At 50.4% G+C, this 26,430-nt stretch overlaps 2 protein-coding genes across 2 annotated transcripts; one reads left to right on the top strand and one right to left on the bottom strand.

Annotated features, from left to right (window-relative positions):
* Positions 1 to 672: 672 nt before the first annotated feature.
* snrpb2 (small nuclear ribonucleoprotein polypeptide B2) lies at positions 673 to 7,359 on the bottom strand. The gene is made up of 7 exons (XM_008421428.2): positions 7,216 to 7,359; positions 6,445 to 6,516; positions 3,946 to 4,118; positions 2,019 to 2,159; positions 1,887 to 1,922; positions 1,407 to 1,495; positions 673 to 909 (listed from the first exon to the last, which is right to left on the bottom strand). The coding sequence occupies exons 2-7, from the start codon at positions 6,506 to 6,508 to the stop codon at positions 750 to 752; spliced, it is 663 nt and encodes a 220-aa protein (XP_008419650.1). The 5' UTR covers positions 6,509 to 6,516; positions 7,216 to 7,359; the 3' UTR covers positions 673 to 749.
* A 2,082-nt stretch (positions 7,360 to 9,441) lies between these two features.
* kif16ba (kinesin family member 16Ba) lies at positions 9,442 to 26,412 on the top strand. The gene is given in 23 exon segments (XM_081611935.1): positions 9,442 to 10,008; positions 12,413 to 12,482; positions 12,560 to 12,673; positions 12,737 to 12,853; positions 14,510 to 14,607; positions 14,801 to 14,910; positions 15,074 to 15,216; positions 15,286 to 15,454; positions 15,529 to 15,660; positions 15,739 to 15,914; positions 16,290 to 16,355; positions 16,467 to 16,526; positions 16,601 to 16,720; positions 16,798 to 16,849; positions 16,923 to 17,060; positions 17,550 to 17,632; positions 17,708 to 17,796; positions 18,784 to 18,837; positions 20,165 to 21,423; positions 21,426 to 21,588; positions 21,654 to 21,756; positions 22,130 to 22,177; positions 23,066 to 26,412. Coding segments are annotated over 23 exon segments (6,528 nt in total). The 5' UTR covers positions 9,442 to 9,961; the 3' UTR covers positions 26,183 to 26,412.
* The last annotated feature ends 18 nt before the right edge of the window (positions 26,413 to 26,430 follow it).

The following is a 26,430-nucleotide window of genomic DNA, read 5'->3' as shown; positions in this document are numbered from 1 at the left end:
CGCTAACAGCTTAACAGCTACTGATCGCTAACAGCTACTGGTCGCCAACAGCTACTGATTGCTAACAGCTAATGGTTGCTAACAGCTGCTGATCACTAACAGCTAATGGTCGCTAACAGCTACTGGTTGCCAACAGCTAATGGTTGCTAACAGCTGCTGATCGCTAACAGCTACTGGTTGCTAACAGCTACTGGTCGCTAACAGCTGCTGATTAACAGCTACTGATTGCTAACAGCTAATGGTTGCTAACAGCTACTGATCTTAGGTAGTTTTTTCTACCTTGACCAAAGACAATATAGTCATGCCATGATATCTACAGATACTCATCTATCTGTAAATCTATATATCGAAGGTTAAATAGAATTAGAGATGGTTTGGTTCTGATCCAGGTGGAGGAACTGAACTAGCATTGACTGCATCCCAGCAGCTCCATCCATGTTGTTTACAGATCTACAGTTCTGCCTTTTCAAATTAAAAGCCCTCCCAGAACATTTTGGTTTAACTCAGATTAGAGAAAAAACCCTCTGCATCTCATAAACTCCTGATTTGATCTAAATATTGATAAATATTTTACAGAAACTGTTTCCTTTAGGAGAAAATCATCCTGTCATATTTATAATAAACATTTTCTTAATGAATATTTTGTCCCAGAAGGCAGAAACCAAACTGACGAGTCGTTTAATTCCTTTATTTTACAAAAATCCGTCAAAAAGAAACAGTAAAAGTGAGTCCAGAGTGCGGCGGAGCAGCTACTTCTTGGCGTAGGTGATCTTCATGGCGCAGGTGGCCGTGATCCTGAAGCCCTGCAGCGCGTCTTTGGCCACGCCCCCCTGCGTCTCGCTCTCAAACTCCACGAAGGCGATGTCGTGCTTCCCCGGAACCAGACGCACCTCTTTGAAGCCCGGAAACCTGCAGAAACCGACGCAGAGCAACATTAAGACCCGACATCAACGTCATTATGCTAATCAGGTGGGCGGTCCTTAGCTCAGCTGCAGAGCCTTTGATTAGGCCACAGACTTAACGACCTGAACCATGTTTCATTCAAACGGAGACAAACTAAAGTTTTTGTCCAGAAACACTTTCCTGCCGCTGCGCTACGATCCGGCAGCGTGTTGGACTCTGCTCTGCTTCTGCTGGACGTTTCTTCATGTTAAAGGATGATTATCATCCATTTTCCAGGGACACAGAATCGTTTTACTCCAGTAACTGTTTCCTTCAGTTGTTAGAAAATATTACATGAATCACTCAGGACCTGATTTAACGTCCGTCTCTTTCTGAAGCTCTGCTTCCAGGAAGTCATTCCAACATGGCTCCTCTTTTAACCCCTCGATGTTTTTCCCAGCTGATCTGAGCTCAGCAGTGTTTGCTAACTGCTGCTGGCTAGTCTGCAGGAGCTGAGCACTCACTGGTTGAACAGCATGGACAGCATCATCTCGTTGGTTTCCTCTGGCAGGTTGTTCAGGAACAGGATGTGGTTTGGAGGATTGTCTGGAACCTGAGAACAGAAAAGAGACGGGTTGGTTCTGACCCGAAAACATCCACAGGTTGGTTCTGAACAACCCAGTTTGTGTCGTTCCACCCAGAACAGCCTGATCTGCTCGAAACCTGAACCTAAATCGTTTCCGATAGTTTTCAGTGTCTGAACGCTCTTTCACGCGGCTAACGTGAGCCGGCCCAACCTGCTACAAGCAGAATCAGAACCAGAACCTCCCGACCCGCTGCTGGGTTCCTGCATGATGCTGTTTGGGTTCTACTGAGACCAGAACCTCTGGACTGGGTTAAGTCACACTGTTCAGATTTCTGTAAACCAAACTGAAGCCATGGATGTTCTGGGCCGGGTTCTGATCGGACGGGTCGAGCTCCAGAACCGAGCTCAGACGGCTTACCTGAACTGCAGGTGTCTGTCCAGGCACAGCCAGAGTCTGCAGAGAGGAAACGGACAGCAGCTGTGATCCAACAGAAAGGAACCAAGTGTGGAGCATGTGACCTCAGCCAGAGGTCATGCAGGGGTCACTCACCGCTAAAGGCTTCTTAGCGGCGTTAGCTGCCGCCGCTGCCTCCTGGGCCTTCTTCTTCTTCTCCTTCTTCTTCTCCTTGTCGCTGAAGGTGCCTTTCATCTTAGAGATGACCTCCGAGTCGGTTTTAGCGTACTGGATCCTCTGGAAGAGAGCAGAACCGATTAGCATCGCGGCTACAGAGGTTAGCACTGAGGCTACAGAGGTTAGCACCGAGGCTACAGAGGTCAGCAGCGCGGCTACAGAGGTTAGCATCAAGGCTACAGGGGTTAGCATAGCAGCTACTGAGGTCAGCATCGCGGCTACAGAGGTTAGCATAGCAGCTACTGAGGTTAGCACTGAGGCTACAGAGGTTAGCATCGCGGCTACAGAGGTCAGCACCGTGGCTACAGAGGTTAGCACCGCGGCTACAGAGGTCAGCACCGCGGCTACAGAGGTCAGCATCAAGGCTACAGAGGTTAGCACCGCGGCTACAGAGGTCAGCATCGCGGCTACAGAGGTTAGCATCGCGGCTACAGAGGTTAGCACTGAGGCTACAGAGGTTAGCATCGCAGCTACAGAGGTTAGCATCGCGGCTACAGAGGTTAGCACTGAGGCTACAGAGGTTAGCATCGCGGCTACAGAGGTCAGCACCAAGGCTACAGAGGTTAGCATAGCAGCTACTGAGGTCAGCATCGCGGCTACAGAGGTTAGCACTGAGGCTACAGAGGTTAGCACTGAGGCTACAGAGGTTAGCACTGAGGCTACAGAGGTTAGCATCGCGGCTACAGAGGTTAGCACTGAGGCTACAGAGGTTAGCACCGAGGCTACAGAGGTTAGCACCGCGGCTACAGAGGTCAGCATCGCGGCTACAGAGGTTAGCACCGCGGCTACAGAGGTTAGCACTGAGGCTACAGAGGTTAGCATCGCGGCTACAGAGGTTAGCATCGCGGCTACAGAGGTTAGCATCGCGGCTACAGAGGTCAGCACCAAGGCTACAGAGGTTAGCATAGCAGCTACAGAGGTCAGCATCGCGGCTACAGAGGTTAGCACTGAGGCTACAGAGGTTAGCACTGAGGCTACAGAGGTTAGCACTGAGGCTACAGAGGTTAGCACTGAGGCTACAGAGGTTAGCACCGAGGCTACAGAGGTTAGCACCGCGGCTACAGAGGTCAGCATCGCGGCTACAGAGGTTAGCACCGCGGCTACAGAGGTTAGCACTGAGGCTACAGAGGTTAGCACCGCGGCTACAGAGGTTAGCATCGCGGCTACAGAGGTTAGCATCGCGGCTACAGAGGTCAGCATCGCGGCTACAGAGGTCAGCACCAAGGCTACAGAGGTTAGCATAGCAGCTACAGAGGTCAGCATCGCGGCTACAGAGGTTAGCACTGAGGCTACAGAGGTTAGCATCGCGGCTACAGAGGTCAGCATCGCGGCTACAGAGGTCAGCATCGCGGCTACAGAGGTTAGCATCGCGGCTACAGAGGTTAGCATCGCGGCTACAGAGGTTAGCATCGCGGCTACAGAGGTTAGCATCGCGGCTACAGAGGTTAGCACTGAGGCTACAGAGGTTAGCACTGAGGCTACAGAGGTTAGCACTGAGGCTACAGAGGTTAGCACTGAGGCTACAGAGGTTAGCATCGCGGCTACAGAGGTTAGCACCGCGGCTACAGAGGTTAGCACCGAGGCTACAGAGGTTAGCACTGAGGCTACAGAGGTTAGCACCGTGGCTACAGAGGTTAGCACTGAGGCTACAGAGGTTAGCACTGAGGCTACAGAGGTCAGCACCAAGGATACAGAGGTTAGCATAGCAGCTACTGAGGTCAGCATCGCGGCTACAGAGGTTAGCACCGCGGCTACAGAGGTTAGCATCGCGGCTACATAGGTTAGCATCGCGGCTACAGAGGTCAGCATCGCGGCTACAGAGGCAGTCAGCTGCGCGGCGGCGTACCATGGGCTTGTTGTAGAAGGGGAAGCCCTGCAGCTGGCGCAGCGCGTTGGTGGCGGCCGTCAGCTCCTTGAACACGACGAAGGCCTGGCCCCTCATCTTCATCGTCTTCATGGCCACGATGTCGACGATCTGGCCGAACTGGGAGAAGAGCGCGTAGAGCGAACGCTTCAGCTCTGCGGAGGCAAGTCAGAACCGATTAGACCTCTGGTCCGCATCTGTGCCCGTTGCCATGGCAACCTGAAGTTAATACACAAACACCTCACTTCCTGCTGAAAATGAAGCAGGAAGTAGAATAAACCTGATTCTTTCTCAGTAATAACTAAATACATTTCATGGCTGTTTAAACTAAATGACAATATAAAGTTACAAACATCCCATAATAAACATTTTGTTCTTGTAAAGCATTTAAATTCAGCATTTTTTCAGCTTATTTAAAAATGAACATAGAAGCTGAAGGATTAGCATAAATAGATAAATATCCAGGATTTTATCTGATATAAAGGATAATATCAGATGCAGCATGTTTATTAACTATGTATTATTTTAACTGCTGATACGTATAATCTATATAATATAATCTATATAATATAATCTCTATAATCTCTATAATCCATTCGTTTAATGACAAAATGTTCATTTATTCTGAAATCGTTCCTCCTGCCGTTTCTGCCACTTGATCTTAAAACAGAAAACTTTAATAAATTAATTTGTAATAATCGTCTGATGAGCGTAAAGTTGGAAACGTCGGCGGAGCGATCCGTCAAAATGGCCGACGTTTAAAAACCGTAAGAGACGGAAAATATTTGTTTAAATCGACCACACACACACACACACACACACACACACACACACACACACACACACACACACACACACACACACACACACACACACACACACACACACACACACACACACAAAGCACCAAGCCGCCAAATTTACTGAACTGACCAACAGGATTCAGGCTGTGCGTCTCCAGGACTCACTGCTCTGACACAATAGATATTTTTCTCCTAAATGTTAATAGTAAAGATGGTTAGAAAAGAAAAAATGACAGATTGTTGTTTTCTCACACGGTGCTGCAGCTGCAGGCGCCTGAGCTCAGCGACACAAAGTCCAGATAATAATCAGATGTGACAAAAACCACCACTGGTCAAATATTTGTAAAATAAAAACAATAATAAAATCATGTCAGATATCCTCCAGCAAGCAGGACAAGCTGGTGGCTCCATCACCACGTTACGCGCAGCAGCTGCCTGGATGCTGAACCAACAGGACGCACAGATCAGATTTGCTGCTTGTGAAAGAGGATGTGAGTGGGACAGATGACCAGCTTGTTATTTAGGACAAAACCGTATTTAACAGCCAACCGAGACCTGAAAACCCCCAGTGGGCTTCGATGCTCATGGCTCTGATGGCTGTTGGGCTTCAGGAAGAGCAAAGAGAGAAAAACCAATGCAATGATTTTCAACCTGAGCCAAAATGACCCGCTGTGGGCAAAGTGAGGGTCCAGACCATAAACGGACAGGATGGCCGAGTTTTTCATCGTCGTCACAGTTAAATGGTGACAAACACAGAAACCTCATTAAGTCTTTAGGCAGAATTGGTCCAGATCTGGATCAGAACCTCTGACATCCAGAGTGGTTCCTGAGCCCGACCCGACCCGGAGCGGCCCGACCCGGAGCGGCCCGACCCGACCCGGAGCGGCCCGACCCGACCCGACCCGACCCGGAGCGGCCCGACCCGACCCGGAGCGGCCCGACCCGGAGCGGCCCGACCCGACCCGGAGCGGCCCGACCCGACCCGGAGCGGCCCGACCCGGACCGACCCGGAGCGGCCCGACCCGACCCGGCGCGGCCCGACCCGGAGCGGCCCGACCCGACCCGGAGCGGCCCGACCCGACCCGGAGCGGCCCGACCCGACCCGACCCGACCCGGAGCGGCCCGACCCGACCCGGAGCGGCCCGACCCGGAGCGGCCCGACCCGACCCGGAGCGGCCCGACCCGACCCGGAGCGGCCCGACCCGACCCGACCCGGAGCGGCCCGACCCGGAGCGGCCCGACCCGGAGCGGCCCGACCCGGAGCGACCCGACCCGGAGCGGCCGCATGTGGGGAACCTTCAGCTGACCGTTAAGACCTGGAGCCTGTTGGTCCAGATCTCAGTGCTGGAGGTTTGATCTGAACTTCTGTCTGCATAAACACAGAGACGTCAGTCAGACTGTCATGTCCAGCGGGACCAGCAGGGCCGTAAAGTGGGGGGGCCTGTGGGCCCCTGGCTCCCCCCGTTCCGGCACCAAACTGGTATTGTTGTGCATTTAAGGTGTAAAGTTTACCTTCGACCAAACGCCCCCCAAAGGCATCCCAGCGCCCCCCTTTTGTAAAGATGTCCGCCAGCGCCCCCTGCCGTCCTCTGAACGGCCCCTGGGGGGCGGTACCGCCCATGTTGAGAACCGCTGATAGATGTTGGAAGCTGAAGACAACAAAGCAGTTTGCACTGACCTTCTTTCTTCACTTTATCGTTGATGTTGTTGATGTAGACGGTGTGATTCGGCCGGATGTCCATGTCTGAATCTGAGGAAACACGAGGAGAGATGCTGACGTCAGGCCCTGACTTATTGGACCCTCTCAGCATCCGTAGGAAACATGTCGCCCTGAAACTGGACTGATGTCTCCATCCTAACACTGATGCTACAGTTAGCTTGTTGCTACAGTTAGCTTGATGCTACAGTTAGCTCATTTAATTTTAGATTTAATTTCCCTTGGGGATTAATAAAGTAGTTTTGAATTTTAATTTAGAATAAAAAACAAGAGATGATACGGTTATCTCATTAGAAATAAGAACAGATGGACTCAGACGGGATGTTTCTGTTTCAACACTGCCCGTCTCACCGAACCCTTTACAATCAGAACATTTATCACCTTCAGGCTGATTCATTATTTCTGTCCCAAAGTTTAAAGAAATACTGAACAAACTGGAGGAAATTCAAAGGCGAAGATGGAAAACCATTTACTTTATTTCTACCTCGGCTGAATATTCTGGCGAAACTCATCAATAAATTCATGTTTTTGTCTCGTTTTAGGTAATTCATTCTATTTTAGCACGCCAGGCTAATGTTAGCATCTGTTAGCCCTACGGCCAACAGCTCCAGTTTAAACCACTTCCGTTGGAGCGGCGGGCTTCACCCCCGGTCAGAACTATCCGGATCATCGGCCAGACCAAACCTGGGTCACTTTCTTTAGGTCAGAGTTAAAGGAGCAAAGAAAACTCACCTGTTCTGAGGTAGGCAGGAGCCACACTGTTGTCTGCGCTCTCGGTCTTCTTCCTGTTCAACCGGCAGCTACAGCTGGACTACAGACAGCTTATCGCCCCCTGCTGCTCCGGAGGAGACGGTCTTCTTTTTCTTCTTGAAATTTATTGGCGGTTGGTAAAAAACGTTAGGTAAGCATTACCGCCACCAACCGGTAAGGAGTGTAAACCACATGACAAAAAACAAAAGAAAACTATGGTATTATACAACTTATTTGTAAAAAAAAATTAAATATAGCCTGATATTCTCTGCTTCCTGAATCATTTTGCAATAAATCAACAATATCAAATTTCATTTTCCTATTACTGGCGTTCCTAATTAACTAGTTTATCTAAATCCGGTACTTCCTGCAATACACAATAACATGTTGTATTGTCTCATGTTCCCCACAGTCACATTTCCTTGTCTGATGTTTCTCTATCAGAAATAATGAACTATTCACTCCAGTGTGTCTGATTCCAACTCATGAAATAATTATCTCTTCTCTCCTGTTTCTTTTTGATCTTCTCATTTGTCCAATTCTCTTTTGGATTTCATAAAACCACCATCCTTTCCTAACATTTGCCACCTCTCTTTCATTTTTTGTTTAATTATACCCTTTATTTCTGTTATGCTAAAACTAACATTAGTATGTATCCTTACCCGATCGGTACTCTCTTTAGCCAGTCGGCCATTTGATTTCCCTTAACCCAGAGTTTCTCACTTATTTTCTGCCCCTCTGGGGATCATCGTTTATCCCCCCCGGTGCCTTTCCCTCCCCAGAACTGAAATACTATTGTGAATCTGTTCATATTTCAGTGATTCTTGAGAATGGGGACAAAATGGGTTTTAATTTTCCCATTTTTTTTTTTTTATTTGTTATTTCTCAACCTTATGTATGCAAATATGACAAATAATGTTTTGGAAATGTAAAGATGCTAAGCTACAGGCTCCCAGTTGCAACATTGTTTTAAAAAAATTACATTTTTAATGGACCTGACCCAGAACTTTGTCATCACCATCTGACAAAAATAAATAAAAAATAATTTTTAATGACCCTATTAGTGATATTTTTACTCATTTTACAGAAAAATGCTTCTCAAGAAGCAAAATAATTTATTTTGTTTGTGACAACAAAAGTCCATCTGACGGAGTTGACACAGAACTGAAGGTGACAAACTGGTGAGCAGTGGCGCAAAAAGTGGGTATGCAGGGTATGCAACGCATAGGGGCGCAGCACCAGAGGGGGCGCCAAAACCCCGTCTGGAGGGGGCGGCGCGCCAATGATTGTTTTCCCATACACTTCGGCGCGTGTAACGCTCCTTCACCTCACGCACATAACAAGGTAAATGTAGCGAGTTTTACCCTTCACGTATCGTCGCCTCGAGGGGATGGGGGGGAGAGCGTCGCTCCTTCACCCTGACGATCCTTCCCTCGGGGGGTTGGGTGGTGGGGGGCGCCGATCTATGTTTTCGCATCCACCTGAATAATGTGTAGTTGCGCCACTGCTGGTGAGTAAAATGAAAAACTTGGTCCATGTGAAGTATTTAGTGTTTAGTGTTAACCCAACCCTCACTGAGGCAACTAGTATTTTAAATAACGTCGTTCATGCTCCCACAGTGGCGTCAGCATTATGAGAAGTGTTGGATAGAAGCTGACCCGTCTGTCACCGCGGTGAAGTCAGTCTGGACTCGATTTTAATGTGCGTGACGCACAAGTTACGGCGCCCTCCTTTCAAAATAAAAGCGCACCTCCGGTTGCATGCAGTCACAGTGATGATAACAAATGTACATTTAAAATCGCTCATATACCTTTAAAGATTCTCAGTGAAAATCTTTGTTTACATTCTTAACTATTTGTTGCAGAAAATTGATCCAACTGCAGATTCATGTTTGTTTAAAATCTAAAACAAACTTGATGTGAAAACAGGTTCTTTAATCACATTACCAACATGAAAATACTCTACAAGAAAAACCAGATGGGGATACATTTGGATTCATTTTTTTCCTTTTTATAGATAGTTTCTGTCATGTTTTTGTCGTAGAGCAGGTATGGAAAGCCCATGTTTTACCTGGTTTTCCCGCAGTATTTTATTTGTGGAATATTTTATATAAAACTCAAAAATACGATTTTGATGTGTAAAAGCCTTACAAAAACCGTATCTGGCAGGAAGACATTCACTTTTCAAGGTGCAACATGAACTGACTAGAAAAAATATTGTGAAAAGCAAAAGTTTTCCATGGGAATGTAAAGCTATTGTGAGACAATGTAAAAAATAACAAATACATGTCCCACAGAATGCTTTCTTCTAGGGAGACATTTTTTTTTAATGTCTCCCGTTTTGGTAATAGTTTTAGAACATCGATGGCCCAGAAAACATTTTTGTCCCTTCAGGCCTTCCATAAATCCTACTGTTTTTTTAATCAGCTGATGAAGCAGCCGGTCACGTTAAGCTAGCGGTCCTGTTGATGACCAGGATCCGGGACGTGATCCGGTTCATGCCGCGGCGGTGACTCGGTGCTCCCCGGCTGCGATAACATTTATGCAGGCAAGCATTCGTCGCCTCCTCCCCCATTGCTGCCAGCAGAGTTCGGCCCCCAGACCGCCGGTTATCTCCGGACCTTTGCCCCCTGCTGTGTTAGCCTGGAGCTAGCAGCTGCTGCTATAAGGAGGAGCGGGAAGCCGGAGGCTGAGCGGCCGGGAGAGCGCGCGCCGCAGCGGGATGAAAGATGGCGTCTGTCCGGGTGGCTGTGCGGGTCAGGCCGATGAACAGGCGGTGAGTGGCGGACGCGGTTTTTCTGGGTTCATTCTGCGGGTTTCGGACCGGTCGGTTACTGTATTGACCGCTGCTGTGGTAAACATTAATGTTGGATGTTTCTGGACGTTTTCTCCCAGTTTGCGGCTGTTTTTGGCCTTAATGGGGGCAGCAGGTGTCCGCAGGTGACCAGCAGGTTTCACCTCAAATTATTTCTCCTCCAAATGAATACTTGGCATTATTCCCACACCTGCGAGTCCAAACCCGAAGGTTCTGGTTCGTTTCCCACGGGTCAGGCCGGAACGTTGTCTGTTCATGAAGTTCAGCCGTTTTAAAAGTAATTTCAGTTTTTTCTGACCGGAGTTCGGGATGGTTTCCTCCATCATGGATGGCCGGAGGCTGCGCTTGTGTGGAGATTTAAAATATTTAGCTTTTAAATGGCTAAGAAGTGAAACGTTTCTTCATCTTTCTAACATGTCTGGTCTTCATGTTGAGGTTTTGTGAACCAATAATCCCAAACGAAAAAATAAAGTAATCAATTCATCCTCCAATATTCATGTGGCATCAACACATGACTGCAATCTGTGATAATCTGAATCATTCTGGGTTATGAGGAGTAATCTGCCGACCTTCCTCCTCCTCTTCCTCTCTTGTTTCGTCTCTGCATCATGTTTCCTGCACAAATCAGAAGTTTTGCTGATTTTATGGAAATAAATTAATAGTAAATGTTTGAGTTTGTGTTTGAATCATTTCTGATCAAAAACTAGAAACATTTTGAGGAATTGATCAGATATTGACTGATTATTAATCTTATCTCAGTATTGCTTTGTCCAAACAGCAACATTGATCTGCTTTTCTCTCCAATCGTTGAAATGGGTTTTTAACATTTACTTTATTTATGTTTTTAGACATAAAAGTTTATTTAAACATTTATTTAAATAATAAACTTTCTGAGAAACGTTCCTAAATGATGCCATCGTGTTATTTTAAGTTTTAAAGCAAACCAGAATGATCTGACGGTTTTGGACCCTGAGGTTCGGCTCCAGAACCGCCGCTCAAAGCCAACCCGTTCTCCTGCAGAGCAGTGACCTTTGACCCAGCTTTACGTAACGGTGCTGCTGTCAGATGGCCGATTTCTGCTGAAGTCGGGCCGGTTCTGGAGCGGCTCCGGCTCCGGTTCTCCGGTCCAGAACCTCTGAGCCTCAGCAGAACCCGAGTCCGTCTGGTTCTGTTGCCTCTTTGAATTGCCTTGTTGCTGAAAATGTGCTATAGAAATAAAATGAGTTTTAACATCTTTATTTATTTTGGCTGTTTTTAGTTCTGATTGTTTTTTCAGTAGTTTTTTAATTTGCTTGTGAAAATATTAGTTTTTTCAAGTTGTTGGTTAATAATTGTAGTTTTATGTGTAATTTTGTTTGGCTGTGAGTATTGGATGAGTATTGGATGAGTATTGGATGAGTATTGGATGAGTATTGGATCCGGCTGCAGGTTTTTACCAGTCAGCTGATTGGTGCGGCAGGCAGGCGGTTAATCATGAAACTGAATTTCTGGACGTTTGTTGCTCCTTAAACCTCGATCTGACGATGAACCAGGAAGTTCTTTAGTTTAATTCTCCTTCATAAATCAGTCCTCAGTTTTATTCTCATCTTCGTTTAGTCAGGTTTAGCAAACCTCCGTGTTTTCCTGTCACTCATCCAGACTTTAACTATTCCCTTTGGCTGCCTTTCAGTTCAGTCCAGAACCAAAACTCTCTCTGATTTTAATCCTTTAAATGTCTCTGTCCATGTGTCTCTCTCTCTCTCTCTCTCTCTCTCTCTCTCTCTCTCTCTCTCTCTCTCTCTCTGTGTCTCTCTCTCTCTCTGTGTCTCTCTCTCTCTCTCTGTCTCTCTCTCTCTCTCTCTCTCTGTCTCTCTCTCTCTCGCGAGAGGCGGGTCACCTGGACGGGTCACCTGGACGGGCCGCCAGGTTTCTGATACAAATAACTGTTTGTTCGGTAAATAACTTTAAGTCCATGAGACAGAAATGAGTTAATTAATGTTAAAACAAGTTTTTTAAACAAAACCTTTAGTTTTAAAGGAATCATTACAATTCCTAAAGTTTTGATTACAATTTTATTTTCCTAACTGAGGTTAGTTTTTGTTTCATTTGAATAATTAGGAAACAAATGTAACTTCATCCTCTGTGAACCAGAAGCTTAAAGTCTGGTTCAGTTTTTCCCTCCATTCATTCTGGTGCATATTATGTCAGAAAACGGCTTAAGAAGCAATAAAACCAGAAATGGAAAAATGACCAAAAGGGCATCTGGGCCAAGGGGCTCCAGCCCCCCCAGCCCCCCCTCCGGCTCCTCCGTTCAGAAGCTCTTTGTTCGGGTCGGAACCAGAAGCGGGTCGGAACCAGATGTTGATCCAGATGTTTTCTCCTCCAGGGAAAAAGAGCTGGAGGCCAAATGCATCATCAGGATGGAGGGAAGCAAGACCAGCATCACCAACCTGAAGGTTAGCTGGGTCCTGGTTCTGGTTCTGGTCCGAACCGGTGCCAGTCAGAACCAGAGCCTCTGTGATTCTTCCCTCAGGTCCCAGAGGGCGTGGTCGGCGACTCGATGAGGGAACGGATCAGAACCTTCACCTACGACTTCTCCTATGACTCGACGGACGGACGGAGCCGCGCCTTCGTCTCCCAGGAAACGGTGAGGAAGCGGCGGCCAGGTCGCGGCGGGGCTGCTGTGACCTTTGACCTCTGACCTCCGCAGGTGTTCAGGGACCTGGGCTCCGACGTGCTGAAGGCGGCCTTCGAGGGATACAACGCCTGCGTGTTCGCCTACGGACAGACCGGATCCGGGAAGTCCTACACCATGATGGGCGTCCCAGTAAGAACCCGCACCGGATCCCAGTAACGGCTGGACAGCTGGTCGCCGTGGAGACGGCTGATTGATCTGCAGCCGATTGATCCGTCTGTTTGGACGTCCGGCTGAGTTTGGTCTGGATAAGAGCAGAGGGAGAGTCTGCCCAGTGGAGACCAGTAGCTGCTTGTGGTCAGACTGGTTGGCTCAGTGGGAGACGTTCAGGTGGCAGCGATCTGATCCACCACTGATCAGATCAGATCCACCACTGATCAGATCAGATCCACCACTGATCAGATCCACCACTGATCAGATCAGATCCACCACTGATCTGATCAGATCTGATCAGATCCACCACTGATCAGATCTGATCCACCACTGATCAGATCAGATCCACCACTGATCTGATCAGATCTGATCAGATCCACCACTGATCAGATCAGATCCACCACTGATCAGATCCACCACTGATCAGATCTGATCCACCACTGATCAGATCTGATCCACCACTGATCAGATCAGATCCACCACTGATCAGATCCACCACTGATCAGATCAGATCCACCACTGATCAGATCTGATCCACCACTGATCAGATCCACCACTGATCAGATCTGATCCACCACTGATCAGATCTGATCCACCACTGATCAGATCAGATCCACCACTGATCAGATCCACCACTGATCAGATCAGATCCACCACTGATCAGATCAGATCCACCACTGATCAGATCAGATCCACCACTGATCAGATCAGATCCACCACTGATCAGATCTGATCAGTGGTGGATCTGGATTTAATTACTCCAAATGAAATCTTGGAGTAATGGCCTAGTCCAAGTCGGCTTTTCACAGCGCTGGGTTTGGTTGGATGCTCTGTTTATGAATGTGTGGGTTGATTTCTCTGAGAGAACTGAGGCATGACCTTTGACCCTCAGTTTCTGCAGGGTTTGGTCGGAGATTCGAGAATGTTCAGCTGCGTTCACAGAGTCATTTCAAAATAAAGCTAGTGAGACGGAGCGCCGCGGCGGCCATCTTTACTGCCGTAAACGGAGCGCCGCGGCGGCCATCTTTACTGCCGTAAACGGAGCGCCGCGGCGGCCATCTTGGCTGTGTGCGGCGGCGCCGTGTCTCCTGATGGGACGATGTGGCCGATCGGTCAGTTTGCTCTGGTGATTGATCGGCGTTCGGTCTCTGATCAGAATAATCTCAGCTGATCAGAGTCGCTCAGTCTGGCTCTGATTGGCTCAACCAGCAGCTGCTTCTTCTTCTGCTGCTGAATGAAGGCGGCTTGACCTGAACGAACTGAACGCTTCAGATTCACAACGCAGAAGAAGAGCCAGAAAGGAAGGAGAGTTTCTCTGTCTTCTTCTTTTTGCTGTATTTTCCGTCACTAAACCGACATGAACATTTTATTCTTTAAGTCAGAACCCGACGACCCGCCACCTAAAATGCCCCCAATCATTGGACTTTAATTAAAATTAAGCAGAGAACAAAGTCATTTTCATAAAATATGTGAATTCATTTGGTTATTTTCTGGGGCAGCAGAGTGGCAGGAAATGCTGCCCCCTGCAGGTGAGAGCCAGTGTTACTGGAACTCAAAGTTCTGATCACTTTAGTGGAAAATGTGCAGAATGAGGCATCAGCGTTTCCATGGTAACGGGCCGCCGTTTCCTGTCAGGGCGACGCCGGGCTGATCCCCAGGTTCTGCGAGGGGCTGTTCAGTCGGATCGCTGACGCGTCGCGGCGGGACGAAGCTTCGTTCCGCACCGAGGTCAGGTGAGTCCGCCGCCTGCACCTCCAGGTGGCGCTGCGGCCCCGCCTCCGAGCACAGCTGAGGAAGAGTGGTGCTGTGGGTCGCCATGGCGACGGCACTTTCTCTCCATCTGGTTGTTTTTGCCTCATTTCCTGGAGACAAACTGAACCAGAACCCAAACGGGTCGAATGCCGGAACCTCCTGTCGTCCCTCCAGCTACCTGGAGATCTACAACGAGCGAGTCAGAGACCTGCTGAGGAGGAAGTCCAGCCACACCTACAACCTGCGGGTCCGCGAGCATCCCAAGGACGGGCCGTACGTGGAAGGTAGCGGATCTGCCCGGCTCGGCGCCGCTTCCTGCGGTTCAACCTGGTTTCCTAAATTCACAGCATGTTTTTCACCGTCGTGTTTCTACGTGCAGCGAATCTCACACGTTTTCAGTGTTTTCGGTTTTTCTGATTGGTGTGGTGGGTTTGTGTTGCGGCGCAGACCTGTCCAAACACCTGGTGCAGAACTACAGCGACGTGGAGGAGCTGATGGAGGCGGGGAACATCAACCGCACCACCGCCAGCACCGGCATGAACGACGTCAGCAGCCGCTCCCACGCCATCTTCACCATCAACTTCACGCAGGTCGGTGGCGCCGGCCAATCCCACGGCCTCGCGTCGGCAGGCCGAAGTGACCGCCGCGTCTGATTTCAGGCCAAGTTTGACGCAGAGATGCCGAGCGAGACGGTGAGTAAGATCCACCTGGTGGACCTGGCCGGCAGCGAGCGCGCCGACGCCACCGGCGCCTCCGGCGTCCGGCTGAAGGAGGGCGGGAACATCAACAAGTCGCTGGTCACGCTGGGAAACGTCATCTCCGCTCTGGGTCAGGACCGCCGCCTGATGGCGCCGCTGCGGCTGGCGCTCCGGTTCTGACCCGTCGTCTCCGTTTCCGTCCAGCCGACATGGCGCCGGACGGCGGGAACGCCAACCAGAAGAAGAAGACGGTGTTCGTCCCCTACAGAGACTCTGTGCTGACCTGGCTGCTGAAGGACAGCCTGGGCGGAAACGCCAAGACCATCATGATCGCAAGTGAGCGCCGCCGCCGCCTGACCAGTCTGAGGTAAGCAGCTCTTCAGAATAAAAGCCCTGACTGTTTAGTCTTCGCAGCCATCTCCCCCGCCGACGTGAACTACGGCGAGACGCTCAGCACTCTGCGCTACGCCAACCGAGCCAAGAACATCATCAACAAACCCACCGTCAACGAGGACTCCAACGTCCGGCTGATCAGGGAGCTGCGGGCGGAGATCGCCCGGCTCAAGGCGCTGCTGCTGCAGGGAAACCAGGTAACGGCGCCGCTTTCAATACCAGAAACATCAAATCAGAACCACTTTAGACGCCTCCTTACTGGATTTACGGATCAGTTTAGCTAAATGCCAACAGAGCTAGCGGGCCGAGCGCCGAGCCCTGAGGAGCTCCGGAGACCAGGATGCGTTTTCCTGATTGGTCCCCTGGTTGATCGTTGGCATTTTGCTGGTATCTTTATGACAACGTTGTACGTTCATTAATACAATAAAATGAAAATAAGCCCAACAGTCAGTTCTTCGTGAAGCGGCAGAGCTCGGCTGTTCAGACGGTTTCAGCGACCCGGTAGCCGGTCCTGGTGGTGGCAGCATCATGGCGATAATCACCTGAAACGGTTTTCCCTCCCTCTGCTGCAGATCGCTCTGCTGGATTCGCCCACGGCTCTGAGCATGGAGGAGAAGCTGCACCAGAACGAGGCCCGGGTCGGTCCACATCGGCGCTCAGACAAGATGGAGGACGGAAACGTTCTGAAAGCCTCCTGAGGCCACCGGGCGTCCGGGTCCCACGGCTCACTCTGCTGTTCTGGTCCGCAGGTTCTGGAGCTGACCAAGGAGTGGACCAACAAATGGAACGAGACGCAGAACATCCTGAAGGTAAGCGGGTTCTGTTCAGCCGGTCCGGCCCGGTCCAGCCAGACTCCTCCCGACTCCTGCTCTCTGCGCTGCAGGAGGAGACGCTGGCTCTGAGGAAGGAGGGCATCGGCGTGGTTCTGGACTCGGAGCTGCCTCACCTCATCGGCATCGACGACGACCTGCTCAGCACCGGCATCATCCTCTACCACCTGAAGGTGGCGCCGGCGGGTCAGACTGTAGTCGGGCCGCGAGGCGTTCAGGTTGCTCAGGAAATGTGTGTTTTGTGTCTTAGGAGGGACGGACGTACGTGGGCCGGGAGGATGCGTCCAGCGAACAGGACATCAGTGAGTCGTGTCCGTCTGATGAAGACCTTTGCTGGTTCTGGTTCTGGACTCACGTTCTGCTCTGCTCCTGCAGTTCTGCACGGCCTGGACCTGGAGAGCGAGCACTGTGTGTTTGAGAACCAGAACGGGACGGTTACCCTGGTGCCGCTCGGCGGGGCTCAGTGTTCGGTCAACGGGGTTCTGGTGGCGGCGCCGGTGCAGCTCAACCAGGGTGAGGATCCAAAAGAACCAGAGCATTTCACAGCCTGGTGTGACTAGAGAGGTTCTGGTCAGCAGTGGACACCGCTAACTAAAAGTTAGCTTCACTAAATCTGAAGAGCTAATCGCGGTTCCACTGAAGCTGCATTCACATGATAATTAGCATAAGCTAATGCTAAAGCGCTATAACAACATGATAATTAGCATAAGCTAATGCTGAAGCGCTATATCAACATGATAATTAGCATAAGCTAATGCTGAAGCGCTATACCAACATAATTAGCGTAAGCTAGCTCTAAGGCACTGGACCAACCCTGCTGTTTCCCTCTGTGTCTCTCAATGAGGGAAACTCCTTCATATCTGTCGATTCTTTCAGGATTTCATTTTAATATTCACTGGTTTGTTCATCGGGTCCCTCCAGTTTTCTTGAAGTTTCTAAAGCGGTTCTGGTTCTGGGAACTCGACTGGTCACTAACTGGTTGGCCTTCTGTCTGTGCTGCAGGAGCCGTTATTCTGCTGGGCCGGACCAACATGTTTCGCTTCAACCATCCGAAGGAAGCGGCCAAGCTCAGGGAGAAAAGGAAGGTGAGTTCAGCTGCGGTTCAGGTGAGGTTCAGGTGAGTCCAGGATGGTTCTGCAGAACCTCTTCTGTCTCCTCAGAGCGGCCTCCTGTCCTCGTTCAGCCTGTCCATGACGGACCTGTCCAAGTCCTGTGAGAACCTGTCCACCGTGATGCTCTACAACCCGGGGTGAGTCCGACCGTCAGAACCTCCCATCCTGCTGTGGTTCTGGTTCTGAGAGTCTCACATTTATTTGTTGATCGGTACCTGAAGCTCCCGTACCGAGACGTTTCCTCCCTGAAGGAGCCGACAGAATCACAGCGGCACCAGGAACTAATTTTCCTGCCTTTTGGTGAAAGTTTTTAACTTTGGTAGATGAGTTTCAACCAGAGCGACTCGGTCCAGATGTTAACGTTGATTCTGGTTCAGAGTGAAACCAAACGTTGCATCAGATCAATGCAGGCGTTTAATCCAGACCTGTTCGGGTTCTGGACGGGTTCTGGACTCTGCCATCCAGGTCTGCAGACCTGACCAGCAGACCTCCTCCATAAGAACCAAAACCAGTCAGACGGCTATGTACTGGTGTTTTACTGGAAAGTCGAGTGGAAGGAAAAAGTGCAAAAGTGACAGGAAACACAAATGTTTCCAGTCGAAGGTTTCAAGCATCCCATAATTTCTAATAGCTTAGAAAACAATTTTAACTTCATCCTCCTGTTTGCCTCAGTCTCGGTTTTATTTCTTGTTTCGTGTTGATTTGAAGAGATTTTTGGCATTTTGTCTTTGAATTTAATAATTTTTCGGAGAATAGAAACAGTTCAGTTTTGACTCGGCACCACAGAAGAAGAACTGTTATGATTACTGGGATCTGGACCAGGACTAACTATGTCCCTGTCCCGTTGACAGTCTCTTCACTCAGAAGGGCCCCGTCTTCCTCAGGTAGTCGTCCACTTCCTGTCTAACTGTCCCGTCCGTCCACCTGTCTGTCTGCCATCAGCTTGCTGCTCCTGTCCTCACTGTCCAACACCAGATCCTCTGTCGTCCCTGGAGTTTCGCCTCCAGCTTGTTTTTATTTGCCGCCTCCGTCCACTCGGCCCGTCACGTCCTCTGGTGTCCCTCGGAAGACGTCCAGGATGCTAATGGTATGCTAACAGATGCTAACAGTGTTTGTCACCGCAGGCTGGAGTTTGAGAGGCAGCAGAGAGAAGAGCTGGAGAAGCTGGAGATGAAGAGGTAAACCGGCGCTGTCACTTAGCATGTCACTTAGCATGCCACTTAGCATGCCACTTAGCATGTCCGCTAACGTGTCTGCCGGCACGGCCGCTAGAGGCAGATGCTGCAACATAATCATAATCTCACATTTTATTGTTGTCAAAGCTCAAATAATTTTTTAAACTCGGAGTTCTAAATGTGGATGTCGGAGAGTTTTGATTGGCTGCTGTTGCCCGTGAGCCCGCCTCTCTCTGCTGATGAAACCGCAGCCATTTTGTCTGGAAATGGAAAGGATCCCAGCTGGGAGCCCTGAGGCGCTCCTCTGGGACCGGCCTCAATGAGATCTATGGGTCGCAGAAACACTTAATGATGCAAACTCTAAAACACACAACAGGAAATGGAAACAAAACTTAAAATGCCGAAATGGCACTCCTTCTGGTCATGTGTTCAGCTTCGCTCACTTTGGGAGAAAATTTTTCACTTTTTTTCGACAGCTTTTGGAAAACAATGGGACCCAGAACCACTTATTGCCATCATCGGGGTCTAGCCACTAAATATGAGAAAATTGCTGTCTTGTTTGGTACTGTGATTGCTAAAAGGTTGATTTTGAGATTTTGGAAAAAGGACTCTGTGCCCACATTTGATCTATGGTTGGGGGAACTAGCAAATACTCTGCATCTGGAAAGACTGAGATATTGCAATGAAGATAGAGTCGGTGTGTTTGAGAAAATATGGGGCCCTGTACTAAAATTCCTTCAAAGAAAGACTGTTAATGACATTGTTTAGCAGCGTGTATAACCGTCTTTTTTTTTTTTTGTATGCTTATTGAATGATTTGGATCAATTTGTGGTGTATTCATCATATTGTCTCGTCTATGTAAGTGTTTTCTGATGTGCCGATTTGGTGCGGGTGGGGGATGGGTGGAAATCTGATCTGTTATGTTAATGTTTGTAGGTCAATTTGGGAAAATTCAATAAAAAAAAAAAATAAAAATGCCGAAATGGCAAAAACATCAAATGTGTAACTCTGTAAACTTGCTCCACTGAACTGAAATCCTCCAGACCACTAGGGGGCGCATGTAGTCTGTTCTATTGTAGAAGACATGAAGGATAACAAACCTTTTCTTCCTTCTGAATACCCGTCTTTACTGTGTTCTGGTTGCAGACGGCTGGGTCGGCTCCCCCTGGTGGTCTGGAGGAACAGCGTTTCATTTCTGCTTCCGTTTCCTGCAGTTGCATCATTTTTCTGTTGCGTTTACTGTTTAGTCGTTTGCTGCCTGTCAGACCGAAGTCTGGGCGGAATGACCTGCGGTGTTAAACGTCCAGTTCCTGTGTTTGTGTTTCTGCAGGAGGCTGATCAAGGAGATGGAGGAGAAGCAGCTGAGTGAGAAGGCGGAGCTGGAGCGCCTCCAGCAGGAGGTGGAGAGTCAGCGCAAGGAGTCACAGGAGGTGCAGCAGCGCATCCTGCGGCAGGAGGAGAGCCTGCGCCGCCGCAGCCAGGACATCGAGAGCCGCCTGCGGGACTTCCTGGCCGAGAAGGAGCGCTTTGAGGAGGAGCGGCGCTCCGAGATCCAGGAGGTGGCGCTGCAGCGCAGGAAGCTGCAGCAGGAGGAGCAGCAGGAGGAGCAGGAGGTGGCGGAGCAGACGGAGATCTACCACGAGCTGCAGCGGCTGCAGAGGGAGCGCGAGGATCAGCAGGTGCGCCTGGAGGCGGAGCGACGGCGGCTGGAGGAGCAGGAGCGGGAGCAGCTGAGTCTGGTCGCCCGGCTGGAGGAGCAGCTGCGGGAGGCGCAGGAGGCGGTGGCGGTGCAGCTGGCCCGAGAGGATTCGCGGCGCCTGGAGGAGGAGCGGCGTGTGCTGGCGGAGATCAGGGAGGCGCTGCTGCGCGCCAAGGAGGCCGCTGAGCGCACGGACGGCGAGGACGCCGCTAAGGAGGCGCGCTCCGTCCAGAAGCAGTACTTGGCCTTCAAGGAGGCGCAGGTGGACGAGCTGCAGCAGCTGCAGGAGGTGCTGCAGCAGCAGAGGGAGCTGCTGCAGCAGGAGGTGACAGCAGAGCGGAGCGCGCTGCAGCAGCTCACCCACAGCCTGAGGGAGCGCCAGGAGAGGGCGCCGCAGGATGGCGGCGGCCAGGAGGAGACGCTGCTGCGCCAGGCGCAGCACCGCTTGGACTTCAAGGAGCAGCAGCTGGCCAACATGGCCGCCGGCGTGCTGCCGGCGCTGGTGGAGGAGCAGCAGCGGGCGCAGGAGGTGCTGCGGCGTGGAGCGGCGCCGGCCGGCCTGGACAACACGCTCTTCCAGGTGGAGAAGGAGCTGGAGGAGACGCAGGACAAGCTGCACCTGCAGTGGCACGGCGCGCAGCAGCTGCAGCAGCTGCAGGAGAGCTGCGAGTTCACGGCCAACGTGGCGCGGCAGGAGGAGAAGGTCCGCCGCAAGGAGAGGGAGATCCTGGCCTGGAGGGAGGCGCAGCAGCGGGAGGCGCTGGAGCAGGCCGTGGCCCGGCTGGAGCGCCGCCACGCCGCCCTGAGGCCCGACCGCAGGTCTGCTTCTGGTTCCGGTCGTTCTGGCCGACCCGGCCGGTCCCATCTGAACTCAGAACTCCGGTTCTGTTCTGCAGGGTGGAGCAAGAGATCCAGGAACTGCGGCGGCGCATCAGCGAGAGTGAGAACCAGAACCGGGCCCAGTCGGTCGGTACCGAGGAGAAGATGGGTCACAGCAGTTCTCCTGTCGGTCACATGCAGAGTCTGAACCCGCTGCTGCCGCTGTCCGAGGACAGGTAGGGCCCGGTTCTGGTTCCGGTTCTGGTTCCGGTCCGGCTCTAAGGCTCTGATGCTCCAGCAGGATCAACGCCTACATCGAGGAAGAAGTGCAGCGCCGGCTGAGGAAGATGAACCTCCTGAACGGCAGCGGCGTGGATCTGTCCGTGTCCTGCGACTCTCTCAGGGTACGACCTTTGACCCCAGACCTCTGAGTCGGGTCCAGCCGGCGGTTCTGTAGAGTTCTGTCAGGTGTAGCTTGTTTGTCCAGAACTGAAGTTCAGCTGTTCGACTCTGCAGGACGAGGAGGAAGTTAGCGACTGTAGCTCTGTTAGGCTAACAGACGAGGTAAGACAGGAGCCCTGACCTTCACCGTGACCCCTGCATGACCCTGATGATGATGATGGTTTCCTGGGTTTATTTTGTCCAGCTTGTTCTTGGACCTGCTCCCCTTCTCCTCTGAAATGAACGTTAACCTAGTAAATCCATCTGGTTGTTGATCTGATGGGAAACTCGACTTAGTTTTATTTTGTGATGTTAATTTTAAATTTTTGTTTTCAGGAAGAGGAAAAACTGCAGAACATAAATCCACGAAGGCTGAAGTATGAGGTGAGACTTTTGAGTTATTGGTTATTTATGCTGCATGGAAGCTGCATGATGTTAATTCATCATAAGTTCATTTTTCTCGTCAGCCGACTTTGCTAATTATTTGTATTGTGAGAGAGGCGCCGTCACACTGGGTGTGAGAGCAGAACTTTATTTATGTGCAGCTGGCATTCAGAGCTGCTTTTAGCATCGGTTGTTAAGATGGACTAGAAACGGGCCCAGGTTGACCCCTGTCCAGTCAAAATGGCTGCCCTGGCGTCTTTCTCTGCAGCAGCTTCTACACTGAAGAGTGTTGAGGTCCGGTTCGGTCTGCTGCTCTGTTCTGGTTAAAAGTGATTGAGGGGTCAGCGGTCCGGCCGATCCGGCTCTCTGGGTTGGAGCAGTACCTCCAGACCCTGCTGGATGAGTCCGGAACCAGAACTGGACCCGGATCAGGGAGATCCTGCTGGCGAATCAGGATCCGCAGGGTTGGAACAGGAGCGTTATGAAAACCTTCCACAGGAAATCCAGATTATTGGCCCGCGCTAGGTGAGGTGCAGCCAGCTGCAGGCTTCATGCTGCAGTGGTCAGCCTGCTGGATGAAAGTCCAGTTTGGGTCGGAAACTTTTGCTCCGCTGTTGGAAAAGAATCAGATTAAATAATCAAATTATCTTCATGCCTATAGGAAACAGATTAAAACTTCAACCCAAATTATTTTAAATCATCCTTTGTCTAAAATAATTGCGCGCACTTTGCATGTCAACCTCTTGACGCCGTCACTTTAAATCTCTCGTTTCTCACCTGGTGGTTGGACTGTAATTCTGATTGGTGGATCATGGACTTCGGTTTAATTCTCTCACTTTTGCCGACCTTCTTGGCGATGTAGTCACGGACTTCCCCTTGTGCTCACAGAACTGGTCTAACCTCCTGGCTCCTCCGGGCTTTGAGGCAAACTGGCTCCCCGACGTCCAGAACGTGTTTGAAGAACCAAAGACTGAACTCCTGGAGCCTCAGAGAGAAAAACGGCTGGAGTCCTCTGATGAACTCCTGATCGGAAAAGATCTAGACAAGGAAAAATGGTGGGAAGGAGAAGTAAACATTCTTGCAAGGAAGGAGCTCCAAGCTGTTTGTGGACCTGATTGTTGCTCCAAAGCGACCAACCAACTGAGTGGAACCAACTGCATGACCGGTGGTGGTTTTTATATCCTCTCTGATTCTGAGGATCTGGAGAAAATGTCGAACAAAAAATTTTATTTCCACTGTGAGAAAACAGTCAATGATCAGACGTTTGAAGACCCAGAACTTTCAAAGCTTCAGATTAGCCCCAAACAAGATTCACAAGAAGAGGTCAACGGTTCAATGGAGCTGGAAGCAGAGGATGCATCGGCCCATCTGTACCACCAATTGGAGGATCTCAAAAATGTCAAGAACCAAGCCCAGAATGTTCTCAGCCTTGCAGCACAGGAGTTGGATCTTTTAAAACTGCAAGGTTCTGGCGAGGAGTTAGTCGAGTCTGAGCAAGTTTGGAAAGCCGACGCTAACGAAGAGCTGAAACAAGAAGTGGAGAAGCTCCTGGACTCTGAGAGCCGTGTTTCAGAGGATATCGATGTTCAAAATCAGGTCGAAGAAGAGCTGGAACCTTCCGATTCTCACGTCTCTGACGATGATTTCATCAAGTCTGGACAGGACTCAAAACATGACGTCTACCAACCGATGAAACAAGAAATGTTGGATAGCAAGAACAATGTTTCAGACCAGCTTGAAAATGTCAAGAATGGAGCTGATGAAACGGAGAGAGTAGAAAAGTCTGAACTGTTAAAGCTTCAAAGCTCTGGCAGCAACTTTAACATCTCTGAGCAAGATCCAGCAGATGGCGCCAACGGTCCAGCTAAGCAAGAGGAGTTGGACAATGGGAACAACTTCCTGGAGAACCTTGAAAATGTCAAAAATCAAAGGTTAAACCTGGAAGGGGATGAAGAGTTGGAACAAGACAAAGAGGCATCGGCAGAGCAGGAACTGACCAACAGGAGCTACATTTGGGATTATGTTTCTAAAGTCAGGAGCCAAACGCTGCACCCCTGGACGACCAGAGAGTCTGAACTGCTCAAGTGGCTGAGTTCTGGTCGAGGCTACATCAGCTCCAAGCAGGACACGAGGTCAGTCAGTGATGAAGCAGAGGAAGACGGAGGTGATGCTGCAGGAAGGGTGTCGACTGCAAGGAGCTTCATCTGGAACTACGTCACTAAAGTTAGGAACCAAACACTGAACCCATGGAGACCAGAAGAACCTGAGCAACCATCTGATCCACCCAACTCGAGCAAAGAGTCCATCAAGTCTGGTGGTCAAGGAAAAGATGAAGCTCCAGAAAGGGTATCCTCCACCCGGAATAACGTTTGGGATTATGTTGCAAAGGTTAGGAATCAAACCCTTCACCCCTGGAGGTCAGATGGGCCTGAGAGTCAGGATATCCATGCCATCAGTGGTCTGAACGGACAAGAGGGAAATGAAAAACCAGCGAACATGACGACCAGTAAGTCAAACCTTTGGGACTATGTTACAAAAGTCAAGAACCAAGCCTTGTACCCGTGGAGAGCAGAGGAAGCAGAACTTCCCAGCGGTCAACCAACAACGTCACAGAGCTCAGAAAAAGTTTCCAGCCAAGATCCAAGTGAGACGAACAGGAGCCACGTTTTGGGATACTTCACAGGAAAACTTTCAGATGTTTTCAAAGACGCAGAGAGACGAATTCAGGGCACAAGAGATTTCATCCGAAATGTGGGAGTCGACGATATGAAGTATGCCGTCTCTCAGTACGTCACCATGAGGTCCAGAGACTTTCCACTGATCCAGACAACAAAACTTGCACCAAAACATGACTCTCTTCTGGAAAACAAAGTCTCCTTGGTGGACCTGTCCAGTACTGCTCAAGGGTTTGGTTTGAATGCCATGTCGATGTGGCCGAAGGGCTCCGTGTCCTCGATCAGAAACGCCGGTCCAGAGGAGTTTTATCAGAGTCTAATTGAGTTGCCACCAGCTCTGGCACAGCTTCGTAGTCTCTCATCCCAGGAGATCGTTGACAGAACTGAACCACTGTCTCCTCAAAGACCAGGTAGGAGGGTCCTGAGCATCTTCTGGCTCAGAGCGGCCAGCTTTGACCAACCCAGTCCAGAACCAGCCTGCCTCCTTCTGTCAGAACAGGACCTGACGGTAGTTTCAGCTGGCCAGGTCGCATCGGACACCCTCGGTCTCTTCCATCACTTTGACCTTATGGAGATCCGGGAGGTCCAGATCAGTTTGGCAGGGCAGCATGTCCGTCTGATCGGATCCAGTGAGGACTCGGTCCTGGCGGTCTTCACTCACAACCAGGAGCTCACACAGGACTTCAGCAAGGCGGTGCTGAAGGGTCGCTGTCCGGAGACCTTCTCTGAGGCGACGGAGAGTCACCCGCTGCTGTCGCAGGACCTCATGGCTTTGTCCCTGGATTGGACGTCCCGGGTTCCTGACATCGTCTCAGACATCGGTCTGAACCTCACTTCCAGGTTCAAGCGGGTCCTAGCGGACCTGCTCTACATCGTCCACGGGAACATGGACGGCCCCAGCAAACCTTCCCTGGCGGACATTCGTCCTCTGCTCTACAGCAGCGTCAGGGTGCGGCGCTGCGGCCGGCTGCCCCAGGACTCTCTGTTCCAGTTTCTCCTGACCGACACCCACGTTGCTCTCCTGCGGGAGGACGGAGTGTTTCACCCGGCGCCGCGGGGCTCCAGCTGGGTTCCCGTCCAGCCGCAGTTCCAGGGACTGAAGCTGCGGCGGCGTTCAGACATCCGGTGTCTGCTGGTCAGGAGGAACGAGGCCTGCTTCAACGTCGACGTCGTCTTCACAAATCGCAATCAACAAACTCCGAAACGGAAGGTGGAGCCAAGGCGGCGCTCCGTCAACGTTCCCTCCTGCGGCGGTCGGAGTGAATCCTGGAAGTTAAGTTTCGGCTGCTCTGCAGAAGCTCAGATCCTCATCAACCATCTGTGCATCTGAAGATGGAGCCAGCAGAGCTGGTCTGACTGAAACATCAGACCTGAAACACGAAATTTTAAATGTTTTTAACTTTTTAGTAACTTATTGAAATCACAAAGACTGAATTTAAATCTGCAATAAAGAGAATCTGCTGCTGACTGAAGATGAATGTTTGTCTACAAAGGGGGAATGATGACGTCACCGTTTGTATCATTTCACAGTTTTGAAACTAAATAAAGATTCCATCCGTTTTAACGACGGTCGTTTGA

The sequence above is a fragment of the Poecilia reticulata genome, chromosome 1, assembly GCF_904066995.2.
Source record: "Poecilia reticulata chromosome 1, P_reticulata-male-v2, whole genome shotgun sequence".
NCBI lineage: Eukaryota > Metazoa > Chordata > Actinopteri > Cyprinodontiformes > Poeciliidae > Poecilia > Poecilia reticulata.
Note: the sequence above shows the minus strand (reverse complement) of the source record. Positions and strands in the feature narration are given on the sequence as shown.